This window comes from Chlamydotis macqueenii, chromosome 26 (genome assembly GCF_036417535.1).
Source record: "Chlamydotis macqueenii isolate bChlMac1 chromosome 26, bChlMac1.mat, whole genome shotgun sequence".
Classification (NCBI taxonomy): domain Eukaryota; kingdom Metazoa; phylum Chordata; class Aves; order Otidiformes; family Otididae; genus Chlamydotis; species Chlamydotis macqueenii.
This window is the reverse complement of record NC_141581.1, coordinates 5,159,325-5,180,350: the sequence shown is the minus strand read 5'-3', so window position 1 is coordinate 5,180,350 and position 21,026 is coordinate 5,159,325. Positions and strand designations below refer to the sequence as shown.

Sequence of the window (21,026 nt, the reverse complement as noted above, 5' to 3'; positions counted from 1 at the left end):
TGTCTCTGAGCAAACCACTTTCTGCTCTGCTTGCAGCAATCTCTTGGGTTTTTGTTTTAACTGCAAACCTACTGTTCACTGGCTTCTGTCTCTCAGTACCTTCATGCTGTCCTCATTGTTTTTGTATTAATATTTCTGTAATAAAAAGGCATTATTTCAATAAAAAAGAAGTTTCATACTAAATTTTAAAGGGTTTACTTGCATTTAAATTATTTTAGCACAGTGTGCCTTTACTCACCAATTTTTTTGTAGCAGACTCTGTGTATTGTTTTTGTTGCATGGAGGCGATTTTGTAAACTGATTTTTGGGGAGCCAATGATGTAAAGATTCAAACCAATTGTTGAAAACGTTGATATAGCGATTTCACTATATCCTGAGAAGTGAATCCTTGAAGGGAAGGATTCCATGAAGTATTTGTAACTGTTTGTAACAAGTTCTGACAATCCTGTCGCACTGTTTGCTGTATATGATGGAATGTTGTCATAAGGATCCATATACGAGACAGAGATTGGAAATCTAGCTGTTGAATTTTGTTCTAGTTCCTGATGTTGTAGAAAAGCCCTTGTTAAACAAAGAACACGAAAATGTTTTGTAGAACCGATACAAAACATCCATAGTGCACTCCAAAAGACAGCATCAGAAAGTTTGAAAGCAAAGCCAAGTACCCACTCGTTAAAAAATATCAGGGTTCCTAAAAGCCTGGCTTTGTTTTTAGTGTGGCAGGTATGATACTGAGTTGGAAATCATTGTAAATGTAGTAGTAGTGTGGTTCTTGCTGCTTCCATGAGTAGATAGAAATCTGTTCCACCCACAGCCTTGGGCTTCTTCCTCCTTTCATGTGTTTTTGTTCTGTCACATTGCCATGCAGTACAGTTGCCAACTTAATCTGTTATTAACTCCGATGGACACAGCGCAGTGTTCAACAAGTGGAGATCTTTCAGCTGAATCTTTCAGGTTGCTTATTTTTAATGTTTTTTCCCCCCAGTTACTAGTTAATAGTAAATGTGTATCACTTTCCTATTTGATATTGTTAGCTGAGGCCATCTGTGCATACTTTTAGCTGGCCTCAGCGCTTTAATTTATCGATGATACTGAAGATGTCCAAGTTCAAGACCCGATGTATGCTTTACCACAGTTAGTACTAGCCTGTTGAATTTGCACAGTTAAATTCTGTGATTGTATACACAATGGTGACATTCTTAATAAAAATAAGACGCAAAACTTGCTTTATCTGAAATTTCTTGAACCACATCTAATTTCTTCCTTGACTGAAAGACAAATAATGGAATGGAATGACCGGTACCCAGCTATTGTTCTTCTTACAGACTGCATTTCTGAAGTTAACAGTGTGGCTTACGCTGAGTGGTTGTACCAAATGATTAACCAAAATCTCTGATCCCCATCTGAGTGGGTGCTCTAGTGTTAAATTCGCTGTGCCACCAGGTTTCCAGGAGGTGAGATTAACTTCAGAAGATAAGGAAAATGTAGGGAAAATGAGATCTTAAGGAGCTGCCACTTATAATTACTGCTAGGTGGCACTTCATCCAATGAAATTAATTTTTAATTGGTTTTGTGAATTGCTTTCTATTGCGGTAAGAGGAAAAAAAAGTGTTGACTGAAAAGCGAGAGGCTTGTGCCTCTGTTCCTACCAGGATATTTTTGCTTGTCTGTAACACAGTTATGTTGCCACACTTGGTAATTCCTAATCCTTCTCCGTGAAGTCTGAAGTGTGCTAGGTACCTTGTAATCAACAAAAATATTGTGCCTGTCTTTGCCTAATATCTGGGACACTTTGGTCATTGTGGAAACTAAAAGCAGTTTCACTTACAGAAGGTCTTGACACACGATTTTGCTCCATGGAATCTGAGAGCAGAATAGAACTGCGTAGGTTTGAGTGATCACATAACCTCATTTTTAATTGGAACTCGTTACTGTTGTAAATAAGGAACATGAGGACCTCACCAGATTCTAGAAGCGCTTTTTTTTGAGACGCTGGCAGTTAATGCACAGAGTTTAAGTATATTCATTGCATTCTTGACTCTTGCACTGGCATTAAATACAACTCTGGAACAAAACAAAGTCTTTTGGTAGCTCGTATTTCAGGTATTTCTAGGTTCAAGCTTCAGTTTACAGAACAAGAGAAACAGTCTTTCCACCAACAGAAAGTATTTGCATTTCCAAGAAACAGAGCTTGGAACTAAACTGAAATTTTTCTTTTAATATAATCTGGTAATTTAGTAAACACCAGTCAGCGCAGCTTTTTGTGAATTTGATTAGTCTCACCGCAGTCTCCTGGTTTCCTCATTTTTGCCTTGAGTCTCACTGTACTTCTGAAAAAGGAAAAAAAAAAAAGGTTTTTAGAGAAATGACAGATATGTGATACATATTTATAGACTTCTTGAAACCTGGACATATGCAAAAAAAATTGTTACGGTGTTAAATGGCTTGTAATTGCTTTACATTACCTTTTGGTGGTAAGCTGTGCAGCAATCCATGGCATGGTGAACTTTTGTGTATTTTGCTGTCTAATGGTCAGAGCTTCTGAAAATTTAACTTGATGCTAACCGTTTGTAAGAAGGCATACCCGGATTTGTGGATTTGTTTCCAGTGAATCACTTGCCTATTTTTCCTTTTTTTTTTTTTTTTTTTTTTCATTTACTCAGCACTTTTAACCACAAAACTATAACTTGTGTACCATAAACAAGTCATAATTGGGACTCTCATAGGCTTTGGAAGACTTATCCTAAGATGTAAGCTATAGAAGTAAAACTGTTTTTTCAACTTTTTTTTAAAAAAAAAAGACACCCCAGAGGGTTTGACCAAAGCTTATTGTATTTCTGGAAATAGTAACTTATTCTCCATCCCAGCTATACGATCTTTTTGAATTCTTGGAAAAAGTGAAGTCCTACTTCCGTTTGAGCCCATCTTTACTGTGTCTTGAAAAAAAAAATCTATTTAAAAATCTTTGAGTTTTTTAAATTGTACCTGTCAGCTAACATTATTTAAGTGAGTAATTATAGTAGGTTTTCTTCATTTTAAAAGGAAAAGATCATAAAACATGTGGCACTTTTATTGTATTTCAGTAACATTTAATGCAAAGGTCCTCATCTAAATTTTTATAGCAGCAAAAGAGGGGTATTGTTTGAAGAAAAGTAATTTTTAAATAATCCTCTTTTTTGCATCAGATAATCAGAAAAAATCATATTGGGAGAAATAAAATGAGGAATTTTGAGCATCCAGAAGCACGTAGATAAAGGATAATTTAACTAAATTACGAGTAAATAAGAACTGGACTTGGGTTGAAAGAAATTTAAATAGATACATTTTTAAAAAATACTAATTTTAAGTACAATGCAGAGTGAAAGAGGCAGGAGTGGAGGCCGTCGTGTAGTGTACAGGCAGCTGGGCGTAGGTCTGGCACTTCAGGGGGCGTTTAGCACGCAGCTCAAGGTTTGGAGCTTGTCTGGAAGGTGGAGCCGCACCAGCTGCCATGGTGTATCTCCCCGTGCTCAGAGTCGCTGTGTTGTGGACCGCAGGGCAGCTTGTGCAGCTGAAATGGAAACTGTAAATTCCATGTAGCTTTCTCTTCCAAAAAACCCTCAAATAATCTTTTCCTGAACATTCAAAAAAAAGATAGTACAAAGCGAATTTTTGAAGTAGGATATAAAGCAAACACTTGCACGCAGCTGTGCGAAGGCTTCTGTTAACATCGTCCTCTCCAGCGAAGGCTAAATTAAACAGTACCAGGTCACAGTTTGGTTTTAAATTCTTATTATGTCAAGAAAAATACTTTTATTTTGTGCAAAAAGTTCAAGCAAGCAAACCTTTGCATACATCAGTGGTAAATACTGGAAGAGAATTTTGGACTGGCTTTGCTGCAGGAGGTAAATGTGTTTTGGGAAGCTCCAACAGGCTTAGAAGCTGAACGTTAAAATGCGTTGTATTTCCTTAGTGTTTTCTGCTGAAGTCAATTGGATTCTCTTACATTATTTCTTGCTGGAAAAACTCTGCACATATTTTATGAACATTAACAGAAGCGCATTTTGGTTTGATTTGATGCTGAAACTTCCCACAGTCATCATTAAAACCCCTCACCCCTCGCGAGGAATACTACAATAAAACTCTGCGATGGAGCTGCACAAGAGTAAATAACTCTTTGGTTTTTACCAGCTATTTACTATTCTTAAAAATGGATGTAGGTTGCTGTGCTCCCAAACCACTAACTTGCTTTTTTTTGTGTTTGTGGAGTTTTTGTTTGGCTCCAGTCCCCTGGCCATTTTCATACACAACTGAGATGGATGCAGGGACGTGCAGCCCGGATGGGTTAGTTTGCTGGTGGGAGGAGGAAGAAATTAAGGAAATAAATTAAAGGATGAAGTGAGGAAATCAGTGAGTGAATTTTTGTCTTAATCCAGAAGAACTACCTTAAGACAGCTTGGAATACTTGATTCATATATTCTATAAGTCTGATTCATTGTCTTTTTCACATAATTTCTTTTAGCTTTTTTTTTGTAAATGTATTAATTTATTTTCCATTTTCGTTTTTTAGTTTGGAAATGAAGAACAGCAGCTGGCATGGGCAAAGCGTGAGAGTGAAAAAGCAGAGCAAGAAAGACTAGCTCGATTGCGGAGACAAGAACAAGAAGACCTTGAGCTGGCTATTGCGCTCAGTAAGGCTGATATGCCAAACTCTTAAATAGAGGTTCTGTGGCTCCACCCTGTCCGAGTGAAACCTCTAAACGTGGCTTTTATAAAAATACTAAATTCTTGGTTTATGTTGTAAAAATAATTTTAGTCACCTTCCATTCTAAACCAGACTGGCTGGTTACATCAAACCAGGCTCTGTGTGGCTTTTCAAGTGCGTAATATGCAGGAAACACTGTATAAGCTGTATTATATCTTCTAGATAAAATTTACTGCTTGTAAGAAATTGAACGTATGACCCGAAGATACTGAAAGCAAAGCTTCTTTATCTGAAAGACAATGTTGCATATAGTAACCTGCAACTTGTGAATTTGGCTTTTTACTGCCTGAATTCCATTGGGGTTTTGAGGCTGCAGGGTAAATTTCAAAGAAAATGACATAAAAATATAATATTTATAGAATTAGCTTTCACTTGTTACATTTATTTAATAGTTCGTTGTAGGCTAATCAGTAGGTCATCTGTGTCATCTATGTCAAAGTCTTCAGCGTAAATTCATTATTAAATTGTCCCTTTTTGTCCAGGAGATGCGGCTTTTACAAAAGAATCTGGTAGTTTCTGTACGATGAAGATAAACATAGTGAACTGTATCAAATACCACTTTGAAACCTCTATGAATGAGTAGTTCTTCTCATTTAAATGTTTGTTTGCATTGAGTTTTAATCATTGTATGCGGTGGTGTAAAAGAGGGAGTTAACTCAATTGTAGTAAATTGGACAAATTATTTGGCGATTAAATCATTAGGCAAAATCTTGCTTTATCCCATAAGCAAATATGATTGCAGGACTGTGATACAATTGCTTTTGTGTAAAATCAACCGGTGGAAAAGGTACTAAGCTTGAGCAGCGTTCATCCCTCTTTTGCTCCAGCCGCCAGAACGCAGACTGTGTTATTTGTTGACATGTGAGACGGTCTTTACCTCTGTTTCTTGAGTTCCACCTATCTTATATGATGGGGTTACAGATCAAACGTAATTTAGCTGAGATAAGGCCAATTTGAAGCGTACTTTATTTGCCAAATACGTGTTCATGCTAAGTTCCAGAACTGTTGGTAGACTGGGTTGGCTTTAAGGTATGGCTAGCGGTCGTAAGGCCAAGAGGATCAGGTTTTGCGTACACCTGTAGGACTCGGTACTTCCGCCTGGTAAGGGCAACACAGAATTTGTTTTACATGTCATAGATAAAATAAGTCCTTATAAGTCTGTGAATTATTTACTTACGAAAAATGCCTTCTCTGATTGCAGGAATTCTAAAACTTCAGTTGGCTTTGCCTTGGACTTTTGTGTCTGAATAGAATAGACATCTAGCACAAAATTTTTGAAGATGTCCTTAACGTGTATCTGCTTTCCTGCCCTTGGTTCTGTAGGGATACAAAGCTTAATAGTCTGTGATCTCACTGATGCAGCCCTTACCTGTAACATTTTCTCCATTTTTTTTCTTTTCTTTTTTTTTTTAAATTTGGTATTCCTTCATCATCTTTAACGCATTTATATTTTTTATGTCTTGGCTTCCTTACTTTTATTTTTCATAATACAAAGATAGTGCCTGTTCACTGACTGAAAGCAATCTTTCCCCCTTCTATTTTAACTGCCTTATTCTGAATGCTCTCCTTACACAGAGATAATAACCAGATTGGATCATTTTAAACTTCTGAGTAGTTCTCAGCTCTGAAGTGCAGCGAGGATGTGGCGTTTGTTTTCTCAGGCTGTTGTGAGTAGGTGTGTGAGGAGCCTGTGTCTGTGTGTGTACAGACACACGCACGCGCATCTGTTCATTTACATGTGCAGCAACACGTATGACAGAACTGAAACCCCATTTTTCAAAGTGCAGTTTTAGGACTCGCCATTCCCTGTTTGCTATGTGTCTCCTGTACTAATGGTACTACAAATACCGTGAATTTTTAATTCCCCTCAGAAGGGGAGAAGATGCATTCCAGTATCAAAACCCACCAGATAATGATCTTTAAAACTGTCTTTTAATGAGCTCTTTGGAATGCAGGAGAAGATGTTTCTAATTTTACAGACCCTGATTTGAAATTCCTTCCCACTCTAGTATTTCTCTAAAATCTGTTAGATTAAATGATCAAACATACTCAAATGTCAACAAATTCTTTTTTCTGTTGGTGTACAGGACTTGAAGTCTTTGAAAGCAAACTTGGGTCTGTCTATAGCTAACGTGAGATAAAACTTCTGCTGTGAAAGAGCAATTTTCAAAATTGCAGGATTCTCAGTGAAGTTAAACAAATGGTATTAATGTGTGAAATCCTCCTTTTCACTTTAATTTGAGCCTGAGCCTTTGCGGTGTCTTCTGCTACAATAAAACCCCATTCATACGCAGTGCCATTTTAGAAAGGAAGAACCACTTGTGGACTACTGCTGGGATGATGTCGCTCCAGTGGGACAGGGTGGATGAGGTAAATCGCTTGATTCATTTTCTGAGTTATGTACCACAACAAGACTTTCTGCCACTTTGTCAGTGCTCTCTATATTGCCATTTATAACGCTTCTAACGCAATGAGTTGGTGTTTTCGAGATGGTCGGCAGGAAGCCAGAAATGTGAATTAACCTAGCATTCCATATCGTGTTAGAACTAGTTGCTCATTTTCCTATTTCCTTATTGACACATTCTTCCTATTTGCTTGGACAGTAGCAGAAGATCAAGCGAATGAACAAGGACAGGACATGTCCTCTGTGCACGATGTGTTAGATTTAGTAACCTTAGGTTTACTGAAACACTCTTGATTCAGAATTTTAGGCGCTGCAGTAGGAGAAAACTTAGCTGTGATTTCTCCCCGTTGTATTTAATGGCTTTCCCTATAAAAAGGAAGATTACCCACATTCTTCCCTTACGCTTGCAACTCAGTGTTTTGTATAATACCTGCACTTGTTCTTCGAAGACAAAACTTTTATTGCAAGACTGATCATCTTCCTCCAGAAGGGTGAAATTTAAAGCACAAATAGGTCTGTTGCTATTTGGGCAGAGCAAATAGAGATACAATGCAAGACGTACAAAATGTGAGTATACACGATGCATATACAGCGTACATCGAGATCCATATTACTTGTGTCTGTGTGTGTATATATATATATATATAGTGTATTGTATAATGTAATAATAGTGTGTGTATATACTCTATACGTCCACATGCTATGTCTAGTATATAGCTACTTGTGCTGTACATAAAAGGTGTATATACAGTGAATATGTAGAATATGCATATATATTCTATATATTAAAGGTCGTCTGTATGTATGTATTCTCCCAACAGAGATGGATACAGAAGTGGAATTTTTACAGAAGTGCAGATTAGATCACGGCTCTTAGAATTTCAGAGTTCTGGTGAAAGGAAAAAAAAAAAAAAGGAGAAATGACTACTTGTAATAAATTTGTTTCAGGATTACTTTCATTGACGTGAGAAACTGCTCACTAGCTGTGCCAAGGGTAAGAGAGAAACCTGGCAGAGAGTATCATCGGCACTGGATGTGATTTCACATTTGTTTGGGTTTTTTTAAGTGTCTTTTTCAAACGTAGGCTCAATTTCTGATCTTCTTGCATGCGATGGTCATGTCATCTTTTCTTTTTTCTCTAGGCTGAGGCAATGCTTTTTCTCCTACATTTGCTTGTAGTGTCACTTCTCTCTTTTTTTTTTTTTCTTCCCCCTGGTTTAAAGATTATTTTTAAGGAGCCATTCCCACACACACCCACCCCAAACAGTCGCACGCTAAGGTGGAAAACATGTTTTTCTTGCTTCATTCCAGTTATATAGGTTGCACATAATTGTCATCTGGATTTCAGCTCTGTTTTTCCTCCGTTTCCACCTCAGCTTTTCCTTCAGGAGGAATGACTATCCATTGCATTCTTGGCTTTGAGGAAAGAATGGAGGTGATTCTACTTTCTACTCAGATAAATTATTAGACTCCGTGGTACACTGAGCAATCACAAAGAGTTTAGTAGGCTTTTATAGTGGCATGTGTGTGTTTTATACAGAGCATCGTCACTGCTGGAATGACTCATGGAAAATCATGAATTGCACACAGCACCGAGGCACGACAGTTAAAACAGGAAAGACGGACAATTATTCACATCGAACCTACGCATGCAGACTTTGCATGTAGGACACAGGTATTGAATTACCCACATGATCCTTTATAGACCTGTGTGTTCACATTTGCCTCGAGTGGTTTCCCTAAGTTATATTCAAATAGGCTTGTTGTAAAACATAGCAGTCATTCTGCAATAAAAACAGATGCTCATAAAAGTAAGTACTTCTACAATAACGCTGTATGAAATATTTTTACATTGGCAAATTTTCCCTTATGAAATCCCTGCCCTATGAGGATCACCAGTCCTTACTGTATTTTGTTTCATGTAGCGTGCTCTCAAAGGGTAGGAAATTCCAAGCTGTGTCTGACTGCGTAACCTTTTTTGTTTCTTTTAAATTTCTGTTTGAAATCTGTTGTCAGAAACTTTGTTGAAATTATTTTGTCATCTTATGCTCAAAGATAATGCACTTTTCTTGGATTCTTCTTGTAATCCATTTGGGGTTACTATTTCTTCTTTAGTGTTTCTCCATGGAGAAGAGTATTTATTCTGTAGAACCAAGGCCCAAGGAATTTTGGTCCAAGTAGAACTGTTGCTTTCCTCTGTGTAAGAGTTTTTCCCCCTTCTTCTGCATTTTATTCCTCCCTCTCAGGAATTTCATTTCTGTTTAATCCTCATTTAGAGTTGGAACTCTGTTGAAGTGAATTGATCTGTGCTCATAATGATCTAGTTCAAATATCTTTGTACATCAGTGGAACGGCTAAGGTTTTGTTGTGTGTCAACCATTGCATCTCTGTAGACTTCACAACAAACATCTTTTCTTAGAAAGGAATTTTGCTTGGAGTATGGTGGAATCATAGAAGATTTATTTTTGGAGTAAATATGTTAACTATTATTCATCGACACACCTGTTTGATCAGTTGATATACTGCTCTTTTTACTTGAAAGTTTTATAAATAAAGGCTAATTTGTTATAAAATGGATTTTTCGTTTTTCCAACTTCTGCCTTCCCCTTTAAGTTTAACTTTAAAGGAAAACTCCTAGTGACTGTGGTTCCTTCTGGTGTTACAATTATAGAGTGCTCTTCTGGTGTCCCTTTTCATACAACGTTCTTTAGTCTGACCTAAAAAAGGTGGAAACACAAAGTGGAAACTGCAATGTTGACCTAAATCTGACTAATGTCTCCAAATATGTACATTATTGTAGTTATATTTATCTTTCAAATATCATAACAAATTGAAAGGTATTTTAATTTTAACCCATCTCATGTGTTTATTGTTTAATATAATAAGAGAAATGTTATTGTTTAATATAATAAATGAAAAGTTACTTTTTGGAGCTCTGAGACTTCGGCAATGTTTCTTTATTTTTTTTGGTCCATGATTCCACAAGCTTCTGTGTCAAACTTGTGAATCTTGCTTGACTCTCTGCTTTGAGATCTTTTTTCCTTTTGGCTGGTGCGTTCCACGCACTGTTTTCCTTCCTGTCCTTCCCCTTCTTCATCGTCCTGGCCACATTTGGTCCGTACAGACCAGTCAGAAAATCCAACGCCGCACCCTTTCCAAAACAATTTGTGTGCCGCAATGCTAAACATCCAGGCAATTTATACTGGGAGGGGTTAGAGAGATCACCAGAGACAAACCCTTTCTGCTCACTGGAAAAACACACCTCACTATCATACCATTCGGCGTTATTCACTTTGACTCATTCTTCTCCCATCTGTTTGTTTTACTTACTCTGCTTCTGCACACATTGGCACGGTTAACACCAGATTGCCAAGGCAGGTTTCTCTTGAAATTGCTGTCCAGCAATATTTTTAGTACGCTGACATTTTGAAGCCAGGATTTTACTGTAGCGTGTCACAGCCAGGCACAATTTCTACCCAGGTTCTCTTGTCGTGTAATGCTCCTCTTCGCTTGCAAAAACGCGAGCTGCAACTCCGTATTTTGCTCCCACTTGGGTTTTTGGAGTCTGACAAGTACAACATTCTCATCCTCACACTTCCCCAAGTGCTTGCCTAATCCGCATTGTCTGTGCCTAATCCAAAAGGATTCCCTGTACCGGGTGTCGCGCAGAGGCCGAGAGGCTCCCCATTGGGAAGGGAAGAGAAGCCTGGGCATCCTGTTCAAGAAGAAACATTGGCAAGTGGAAACTCAGACATAAAGGAGCTCTAAGCTGCCAGCCTAGCTGTTAAACCTCAAAAACAAATGCAGCATTTGTTGGCTGTACCTAAATATGACCCAAGACCAGCTTGCGTTTTGGAAGCCTGAGCTCTCGGAGCCCTTGCTGCCATCCTCGCCACTGAAATTGCAGTCGTGTTTTTCCTAGGGAGGCGCTGTGGGGAGAAAACTGCTGCATCTCCTGTCTGCTGTACGTGACTATCGGTTCAGTCACTCTGGACATCTTTTACCTCCTATCTCGTTAGCATTTTTTTAACGTAATCACTGCAATTAAAACTTTTGATTGGTGCTGATACAGTGTCTCTTACAAATGCTATAGCCTTCCCTGTTGATGAATTTTCGTAACGCTCTGCCAAACACATTTCTGCTGTTTAACTTCCCGTCCGTTGTCCTCAGTCACAGCTCTGCGGGAGGGAACTGGACAGAGGACCAAAGCCCTGGGTGCTCTCTGCCCATCCCTTCCACCCGCAGGAAGGGCACCCAGGCGTCCCGTATCCCTTATTCTGCAAGCGCTTATGCTATAAAGTCATTAATAAATCAAAACCCACTTATGCTGTCATCGTGCACAGTCTGGGGAAAAAAGAAGTGATTGTTGGGATTTGAGGACTTTTTGTGTGTTTTGTTTTGTGTTTAAGCCTCAGGCTCAGTTACGCCTCGCCTAACGTATTAAATGCCACGGGGGATGTCCAGTGTGATATTCCAGATGTTTCCTGATGACATAATGATAGGTCGGAACTCCAGGAATGCTCTGAGCTGTAAGAAGTGGAAGAAACTAAAGTAAAAGTGATTTAAAGGGATACCATCTCTAATTATAAAACCGTAACAGGTAAGTTCATCCGCAATTTCTGCGTTGCTGAATTTATGCTTACTACAAAGGACAGAATACTTTTGATTTGCTAAAAGGATTTTTAATTTAAGCGGGTAACTAATGCTAACGATGCTTACAGAGTAAATGAAAAGTGTGTTGCTCCTGCAGTCCCTGTGCTTAGAAAGGGGGTTTTGGTAAAGTTAATACATTTTCATTACATAAAGCAGTGCATATGACTCTTTTTTTGTGTCTAAATATACATTATAAGATCAAATAATTGTGGCTGAAAAGTCAGACCTCAAAAGATTAAATCAAACATATTTTCTGCCTAACAAGTTGAGGATAAATACCTGCCCCTGTGCATTTCAAGTTTAAAGACTGTTTTGTGGCAGAGGCTGTTCCCAATCCCAGCCTAAGTGATGGGAATTGGTTGGTTGGGATTGAACACTACGGAGCTTTGAGGAGTCTCTGGGAACACGTGAGTTGGGCCAGGTACCTTCAGGGCCTGTGAACTGTGCGTGGCTGCGTGCTTTACGTTACTGGTGTTTGGCTTGAAAATCTGTTCCTTCTCCTCCAAATTGATGGGAAGCGCGTTTCGGAACGGAGGTGTGCCTAAGCCTGGCTCTTCAGTCGTGGCGGAGAGGGGTTGCTGTGGTCCCAGCCGGTTTCAGGAGCTCGACCCACTCTGCCCTTGGCACACGGGATGAGTCCTGGCCAGGTGGGACCTGTTACAGCCCCAGCTGAGCGCGGCTGTGAGGACACACAGGAATTTTAAGGTTTGTAGATGCCACCAAGTACATGTCGGATGTTAGTGATGGGGATAGCTTTTTCCTTATTAAATTACATGGAGTTTGGATCGAATTTTCCTCTTTATGTTTCCCCCCAACACTGCTAGTTACCATAGCGATGGCTACATGACTTTGTTGTAGTTGTTTTATTTAAATATAGCAAAAGAAATTGCTAGAGCATGGGATTCTGGCTTCGAAAATTCAACTTAAGAAAAGCCTAACAGCTACTCTGTCTTATAGGTGCACAAAATAGCTTTAGAAACCACAGAGCTTCTACCACAGAAAACCACAGAACCGCGCAATCCTATAATTTGAAGAATGGACAAACTTTTTTTGGCACTTCTTGTGGATGGAGGACCAAAGTTTAGAGCGAGTCAGTGTTTTCAGGCAGTTTGTAAACGACTGTGAGTAACCAAGGACTTGACAGGCTGAAATGCCCCCATCCCTGCACGAGGTGAGCTACGGCCAAAATTTAAAGCTTAAACTCCCCCAGCCGTGACCATCTGCAAAACTGCAAATCTAAAATGAACTTCCAGAAAAGCCGGAGGGTTTTTAGTCCAGGCTTCCACTTTAGGGTTGAAAAAAAAAATTGATTTGAAAGCATCCTGCCCGCTCGCTCGCAGGGTGCTGGGGTGGTGCTGGGCGGCTTTGCAGGGTGTCGCGTCTCCCCCGAGAGCGGGAAGGCAGCCGCGCGACAACGACAGCCCCGCAAGGCAGCAGGACGCCGTTCTGTGCTGGGTGCTGTTTCAGCAGCAACAGCCTCCGTGCTACGGTGTTTTCTGAAGAGTTCCCATGCAGTACCGATTTAACTGACTCTTCTGAAGTCAGCAGGTGAGAGAAAAACCGTTTTCAGCGTAGCGAAACACAGCACTCTGAAACCCCGAGTGGAATTAACTGCCTTTAACCAGTAACTCCTCTGGATGGTATCTCGAGTTCAGCAATATTTGCTAAAACTTTCACTAGGATCGTGCAGGATTTGCTAGTTTCTGTAACGTGCTCTATCTAATCTGGCGATCTATCTTGCAAGCAGAGTGAGCCCATCACTGTGGTATCTTATAAGAATATGTGTGAAAATGTTGTTTACAACGGACTCTACGTTTCCTCCCATCGGGTTTAACTACGAGTTCTTTTTTTTTTTTGTTTTCCTAGTGTGTCAAAATCAAATCCAGGATAGCTGCAGATGGAAAGGGCAGGTCTTCACTGCGTGCTCCCTGGGAGCATCTGGGATTCCAAGTCCTTCAAAACAAAATTACTTACAAGATGATGACCTGATGATTCAGTATTAGATGTTGCAGGGCATTAGTGATTTCCTGCTGGCCAGGGGAGGCTTGGTAGGTTGGTGGAATTCCATCAACACATCTTTGGATGTACTAATTTAAGGCAATTAAAAAAAAAAAAAAAAGAAGAAGAAAAAGAGAGTTGACAATTACTCATAATAGAATGTGAGAAGAATGAGATCAGCATCTCTTTCTTTATGCTACAAGATTATCTCAAGATTCAAGAACCTGCAATTTCCTGTAAAGACCGCACAGAAATTATCATATATGCCCTCCCTTAAACAATTAAAATAAAGTTGGTCATGAGCCTTTATTAGTGTTTCGTGTCCCCATCCCTCCCCACTTTCAGAGGCCTGTATTTATATATTTTATATTTATTTAAAAAAATAATAATAATGTGTAACCGGACGGCTTTGCCTATTTTCAGTGGAGTCGCAACAGATCTCAGAGCTCAGAGGACACAACCTGCTCATTTTACATCGTGAGCAGCACAGGGCAGAGCACGTCTGCGCCGTTCATCATGATTTGAGAGCTGTTTGGTAAGATGGCATCACGCAGATAACAAGTGCCTTATCTGCAGACCTTCTAGCGAAGAGGTGCAGAGGTTACGACCTTCCCAGCTAGACTGCAGTGGAGGGCAGCTTGACCAGTCCCGTGCAGAGGCACCGGAGGAGGAGCACCCGTTGCATTGCAGTGGGTGCTACAGAGAAGCCACACGAGTGAGTTTTTTAAGGGTCGGTGAACGCAGTAACGTTTATCTCTGCACGCAGGCACTGTGCAGCATTCCTGCTTTGTGCCGGTTCCCCGGCTGTAGCTTTTCCACCCGTGTAGTTCGGGAGGATACTGGAAGTGGCCAGAGCGAAAGGCCACCTAGCCTGCTCCCCTGCCTCTGAGCGAGGTCACCAGAGACGGCTGGGGATGAGCACAGCCAGGGAAGCGTGGTGTGATGCTTCCAAACCTCTGCCCTTCTGCTGGTGAGCTCTGTCTGGGGCCCTTCCTGAGCCAGATGTAGGGCTGGGCCCTGCCCACGGCAGCGAGGTCTCAAACCCCTGCGTCTCTTTTAATTCCATTACAAAAGAGAGAATGGTTTAAGGCTGCACTGTATCACTGAAACCTGGGAATGACTAAAACCATTTCCAGGTTCTTCAGAAAGAGCGAGGGAAAGCCAGGTGACTATGGAAAGGGTAAGGGTAAGAATTAATCTCAAAAATTGTGTTCTTGAAGTTATAAACACCAAAGGACATGCTGAAATATGAAAATCTTCGGCTACGGGGAAAGAGAAGGAAATACCTAGAACTGTTGCAACAATGAATGTGCTAATTTTAGAACATCTTTAAGTCATCCTCACTTTCTGGAATTAGATTGTGCAATTTTTTTTTTTTTTCTAGCAAATAAATTTGTTTTGTTTTTAATGAAGAAATGTTAAACCTCCCTTATTTGTCACTTTGAAAGAGCTATAAAAGTGAAATGTGGAACTCATTCTTCCATGTCGATGATTAGGAGCCCAAAGTACATCTGTTCCACATGAACAACTGCAGACTTTGCTTTCACAGAACAACAGCTATATTTGTAGTTAGTTTAAATGTATTCCCGTTGATTGCATTCTTGTGTATTCTGACTTGTAAAGTCAGGAAAATGTCACAACCTTGATTAAAATCAAGTTCCAAGTACCCAGATGTTAAGAAATAATGCCCAATATTAAGCTGACTCTACATACTTAATTAACAGTGATTTTGTTTGACAAGTACCAAGGCTCCCCACTAAACCGTAGCTGTACAAGCAGAGGATCCTCATTAGATTTTCAGAGTAATTCATCGATGCACTGTTATGATCTCATTTACAGCTGTGGAAGAGCTTTTTGGGGGGCTCCGGTTGACGTGGTGCAGCTATTTACTGCCGGAGCTGTTGCAGTACCCAGTTTGTTTCAAATTAGTTTTCAGCATCTGGATTCCTGGCTAACTTATTTTCCTCCAAAGTAGTAAGTATCTTTCTCAACTCCCAAGATCTAGGTGGGATGCAAAATTATTAAGTGATTTTAAGTTTTGGGGAATGAGTTATGAAGGTGTTTCAACCTGGGTTGTGAATTTATGTTTAAATTCCACTACTGTTCTATTGGAATTCTGCACCGAGCTCTTGAGAGCAAGGATAATTTATGTACAAGAATGCCTTAAAATAAGCCTCCGTAATTACAAAAATGCAGTGTTTAAATTTATAGTAAAAACCCACACACTGCTGGCAAAACTATAACTGCATCTGGAAAACATTAAGGATGCTATTAAAATAGTCTAGCATAAACTAGAAATGAGACTGAAATTACAGTGTTGCTTACTTAACCATTTTTAGGAAGTATATTTTGAATATGATCTACTTTCCTATTGCATTTTTTTGATAAAACACCATATTGTATCTTGTTTACCACTGAGAATGAATTACGTACTCTGTTATCTATTTTAGAAAAATCCATAACTCAGATTTTTTTTTTTTTTTTTTAAGCGTCTTCTTACAGTGGTTGGTAATTTAAAACATACCCAGGTGGTCGTTGGTCCAGCCATCATGGGGGGAAAAGTAGCAGGGAGAACTCAAAGGAGAATAAAAATCACAGCAATTAAAAACTTATTTTATTAAAAAGATGAAATGTTTTCAAACATTGAAAAATTACGTTTTTATAAAAACAGAAATAGGCAAAATACCCATTTGTCTTCTATTTACATATACAATATTTATCATTGTATAAAATTATTTACAATATATAAAAAAATTACAGTAAAATAGGTTATTTTCTTACAAGACATCAAGCCCTGTACTTCTAGTGTAGATCATGGCAAACAAGAATATTATTGCACCTGTGAAACAAACAGTCTAACAATAGGAGTGTTCTCTTAGCCATGCCTTCAACCGAGATCTAAAATAACATCGTTAGCTACAGTAACATTCATTTAATCTCTTCTAGGGTCAACTTCAGGCAGTTTCCATACAAACATTGTCTCGTAAAGCTTAGGACTGGGCAGTTAGAATCGGAAAATAAAACATATTTACAGCTTCTCTACAGTCTGTATGGAGTCTTACGGAGTTTACCCTTCACAGAAGCTGCATAAATACCCCCGCTCCGCTGACCGGGACGGCAGGTTCGCTGACGCGCTCACATCAAATGCTCTGCAGGAGATGCCTGGCTAAGTCTCCTTGTGTCGAATCCTCCTCAGCTCCCACTGCCGGAGCCTCGGTGCCTCCCTACGTAGTACCAGCTACAAGTTTGTTCACGCTTCTGCACCTGAGCAGTTCAGTAAGGTCCACGGGCGGCAGGTGGGTCTCCGGGGCTACATGTGCCGCTTCATGTGCAAGGCCAGGTGGTCCGACCGGGAGAACGCCCTGTCGCAGAGGTGGCACTGGAAGGGCCGGTGGCCGGTGTGCTTGCGATAGTGCCGGGTGAGCTCGTCGGAGCGAGCGAACTTCCAGCCGCAGCCTTCCCAGTTGCAGTGGTAGGGCTTTTCACCTGTTGGAGAAATCACAGAGCGCGTGACTCAGCGCGGCACTCCCACGGGCTGGCAGCATCGCGTGCCCGGCAGCCTTCCGAGTTTATCTCAGCCCGTCCTTTCGTTTGCCACCCAGCCCTTCTACAACAAGATCCAAGTGCTTTCCAGCCCCGAGACTGCTCTGGCAATTCATTACTAATCTACACCCGCAGTGAAAATCTTGTGAGAAATTCCTTTTGGGAGAAGCCCTTAGAAAAGCTTTGATCTATGTATGCATAGGAAAACATTTAGACGTTAAAGATCTGACCACCTGTCCCAGCTCAACCGCAAATACTCCTGGAGTCTGAGAGACTACAGGGTTAAAGCTCAGGCTGCAAACTGTTTTACACAGGCGGCTATCGCAACCGGCAAGCATCGCGTCTCCGGATGAAGGCAACTGGTCGTATTTACCTGTGTGCGTCCTGAGGTGGGCCTTCAGGTGTGAGCTCTTGGTGTAGGTCTTCCCGCAGCCGGCGTAGGTGCACGTGTGAGTGGCAGTCCTCTTCCGCGGCCAGGACCGACGTCCTCTTTTTGGTTTGGAGTCCAGCAGCTCCAGCGGAGAGGAAGGAGGGGTGGGCATGCATCTGGATTGTACGCTCAGGCTGTCCTTGGTAAGACCATACTGGGAGGTGCTCTGGTACTGGAGATGGGTCTGCGGGTGGTGGAAGCCGGAGGCCGGGTGGTAGCTTTGCTGGAAGGACACGGACGAGGGGCACATCATCTGCGTGTGGCAGTCGTTCACCATGAAAGCCTCGGGGCTCAGCGGGGGCGTCTCTGCTCCGGGGATCTGGGGGGAGCTGGCCACCCGGGGCTGCTCATAAGCCATCATGCAGGTGACGTTGCCCTCCTGCTTGATCTTTGGGCAAGCCTGGGGCACCAGACCCAGAACTGGTCCATAATTGTCCATATCGGGCTCAGGCTTAATGTTCTCAACGAACTGCGGGCCCCCGAAGCTGGGTGTCACGAAGAACCGCCCGTGGACGTTGCCGGGAGGGCAGTAGTTGGAGTCCATCTCGGAGTGGATCATCTCTGGCACCATGCCGGCGTTGTAGGGTGGGGGGCTGCCCTGCTCCAGGGCACTGTAGCATCCCGGGGACGGGTTTGTCTGGTAAAAGCCACCGCTCTCCCCTTGGGCAGGGGGATAGTCCCCACCGGCAGCACCTTGGCCGTAGCTGTCGCTGCCCATGGAAAGGATAAAATCCAGCACCTTGTTGAGGTCTTCATCCTCTTTGCGCGGGGAGAGGCCACCCCAGGTGCCGGCGGGGGTCTTGGCCTCTTGGTCACACTTCCACCTCTGGGGAAGAAAGAAAAAGGAGAAGGTTAGAGGTGGTGTTTGAGGCGGGGGGGTTAGGGAGAAGCGGGGCCGCGGCACCGCCGCCCACCCGTGCGATGAGCCGCGCCGGCCTCAGCGCGGCGGCGGGAAGATGGCGTGGGGTCGGGGAGGTGGTGGTCGGCGGGGGGGGGGGGGGGGATGTCGGCCCGAGACTCACTTCGTGGAGGGCTTTCTCGCGGCAGGGGCTGGCGAAGGTGGCGAAGGAGGGCAGGATGGTGTCGCTGAGCGCCATGGTGCGGCCGGGCGGGACGGCGGACGGCACGGCGCGGCGCGGAGAGCCGCCCTCCCTCCCCACCTTATAACGCGGGCGCGGGCGCCTCCAGGCCAATTGCAGGGAGCGAAGGAAACGCGTCCCGGACGGGGCGGGCGGGAGGCAGCGGCTCGGGCGCAGCCTAAATTTAGCCCCGGTATAAAAGGAGGCGGCGGCGGCGGTCCCAGGCCGAGCGGGGCGGAGCGGAGCCGAGCGGGGCCGGCCCGGCCCGCGGGTCCCCTCGGTGGCGGGTTTGGGGGAGCGGAGACCCCGGCCTCGGGGAGGGTCCCTGTGCCGGGGAGGCTGAGGGAGCCTCGTGAGCCGAGGGGACAGGGAGGGCGTCCCAGCCCCGGGACCCTCCCTGACACGAGGGGACCATGCGCTGAGAGACGCTGTGAGGGACCTCAGTGGTGGGACCCTGTCCGGGAAACACGAAGGGACCCTCCCTGACAGGAGGGGGCACTGGCGGGTCTACGCTCCAGCGGAGGCTGTGAGGGACCTGCTGAGGGGTGGGGGACACCGAGGGGTCCCTGCCCCAGGGACACTGAGGAAGACATCGTGAATGAGGGCTTGGGTCTCCTCCGCCCCTCACAGCCTGGATTCACCCCGGGACACGTGGTGGGACTGTACCCAGAAAACGAGGGTGGGAGTGGGAGGTGTAACGAGCACAGCAAGGGAGGCAGATGTCCCGCTCCACGTGGGTAAACCCACTGGGGAGCTGGTGACCGGGGCCTCCAGCTCTGGTCGCCCTCAGGTCTCACAGACCCATCCCAGTAGGGACAGAGAGGTGGTCAATGCCACTCTGGTATGGTCTCCCTGCGAGGAAAATGCTGGAGACTTGCGTTTAATGGAAGTTCAGGTCTAGCAGAGTTTCCATTTGCTGCACAGAGATTGCCAAGATCAACGTTTCTCTGTGACATTAGGAGAGAAATAATGCAAGTAGCTTCTGTGATCCCCTCTACTCAGAGCCAATTTATGGTCCTGGGCTGGATTTTTCAGAAGGGAAGACTGTTCTCCTCCCTCACCTTGGTCTCTAGCTCAGATGCCCGGTCTGAAGGAGCTATTCTCCAATAGTTTTTGATAATGTGCCCCAGAGTCCCGTTCTTGAGCATCACGGCTGCTTGGCAGTCGTCCAAGAGCGAAAGAGCAAAAGTGGCAATTCTTAACGGAGGAAAAATGATGATCTATCGCAGGGCAGAGCGATTCTTTGAGAGCCTGTTCAGAGAAAGAGCTATGCTTTCCCCTTACCTCCTCCGTATTTCCTTTGCAGTCACTTCTAAAAGGATTTCTAAGTGAGCTGGGGATCAGAAGAGCGCAGGAGAACAACTCGCGCTTTTACGCGCCGTGTGCCCCATGAGGGGAAGGAGCGATGGTCCTTGGTGGGCGCTGGGTCTCGGAAGCGTTTTGGGCATGTTTGCTAGAGCCCGTCCTGCAGCAGTCTCGGGAAAGGATGGTTGCTAGGGTGAGTAAATGAGCTTTTCAATAGCTACACATGTTTTAAAATAATGGATATCTCTTGTTTAACTTTCTATACTTTTTATTCTAAAAGTTCACAGGATGGCCAGGAGGAGCAGCCAAACTTCTGTGACTGGAGCAGAATCAATACACGGAGTGCATGGTAACGAAGTACACAAAGATGTATGACTCATAGCTCTGTAATGTCACACTTGTGTAATCTTTCAATGTAAACTCTTTTCCTCTAATAAAATGTTAGTGAGTGTACAATATGTATATATGGTGCTGTGAGTCAGCCAAGAAAATACACTCTGATGAATTCAGAATGAATGTGAATGTTCCCTTGATAACACACCCCGCTGTCTGTGTCAGTTTATGTGCTTGTGATTTCAGCAGCAGCTATAACAAAATATTTTGTTTCTAGGATATACAGCCATATGTGTACGTCTCAGGGAGACGCTCCGGTCGGACGCTGTCTTGCAGTGGGCACTGGAAGGATGTTTGTTTATAGCACGGCACTGATTCTCTCACCTAACTGTGCTTTTTCTTTGCATAAAGGAAACGTTTAGTGGGTAGTGAGGATGAAAGCCAAGTGCAGCAAATAATAAATTCACTGCCTTTAGTTTCTTTTTGTTTGCAAGCAAAGCGGTGAGGCTAAACTATAGCTGTACTAAACCTGGTGAG

General features: G+C 42.9%; 2 protein-coding genes across 7 annotated transcripts in view; one reads left to right on the top strand and one right to left on the bottom strand.

Moving 5' to 3' along the window:
- EPS15L1 (epidermal growth factor receptor pathway substrate 15 like 1) overlaps positions 1-14,403 on the top strand; it is a 48,608-nt gene extending 34,205 nt beyond the window's left edge. The window contains exons 24-25 of one of the 6 annotated variants that reach the window (XR_015261142.1): positions 4,550-7,114; positions 8,689-10,087. Coding sequence is in view for 4 of the 6 variants with exons in the window: in XM_086767166.1 (XP_086623292.1) it covers positions 4,550-4,670; positions 14,223-14,338 (237 nt within the window). In the remaining 2 variants the exon portion in view is untranslated. Of the gene's footprint in view, positions 1-4,549; positions 10,088-14,222 lie in introns of those variants that run through there. The other 5 variants (XR_015261141.1, XM_086767166.1, XM_086767168.1 and 2 more) reach the window with 5 other exon arrangements.
- A 1,988-nt stretch (positions 14,404-16,391) lies between these two features.
- Positions 16,392-18,929, bottom strand: KLF2 (KLF transcription factor 2). The gene is made up of 3 exons (XM_086767607.1): positions 18,795-18,929; positions 17,716-18,598; positions 16,392-17,285 (listed from the first exon to the last, which is right to left on the bottom strand). Exons 1-3 carry the CDS (start codon positions 18,867-18,869, stop codon positions 17,110-17,112), a joined length of 1,134 nt encoding a protein of 377 aa, XP_086623733.1. The 5' UTR covers positions 18,870-18,929; the 3' UTR covers positions 16,392-17,109.
- Between the last annotated feature and the right edge of the window lie 2,097 nt (positions 18,930-21,026).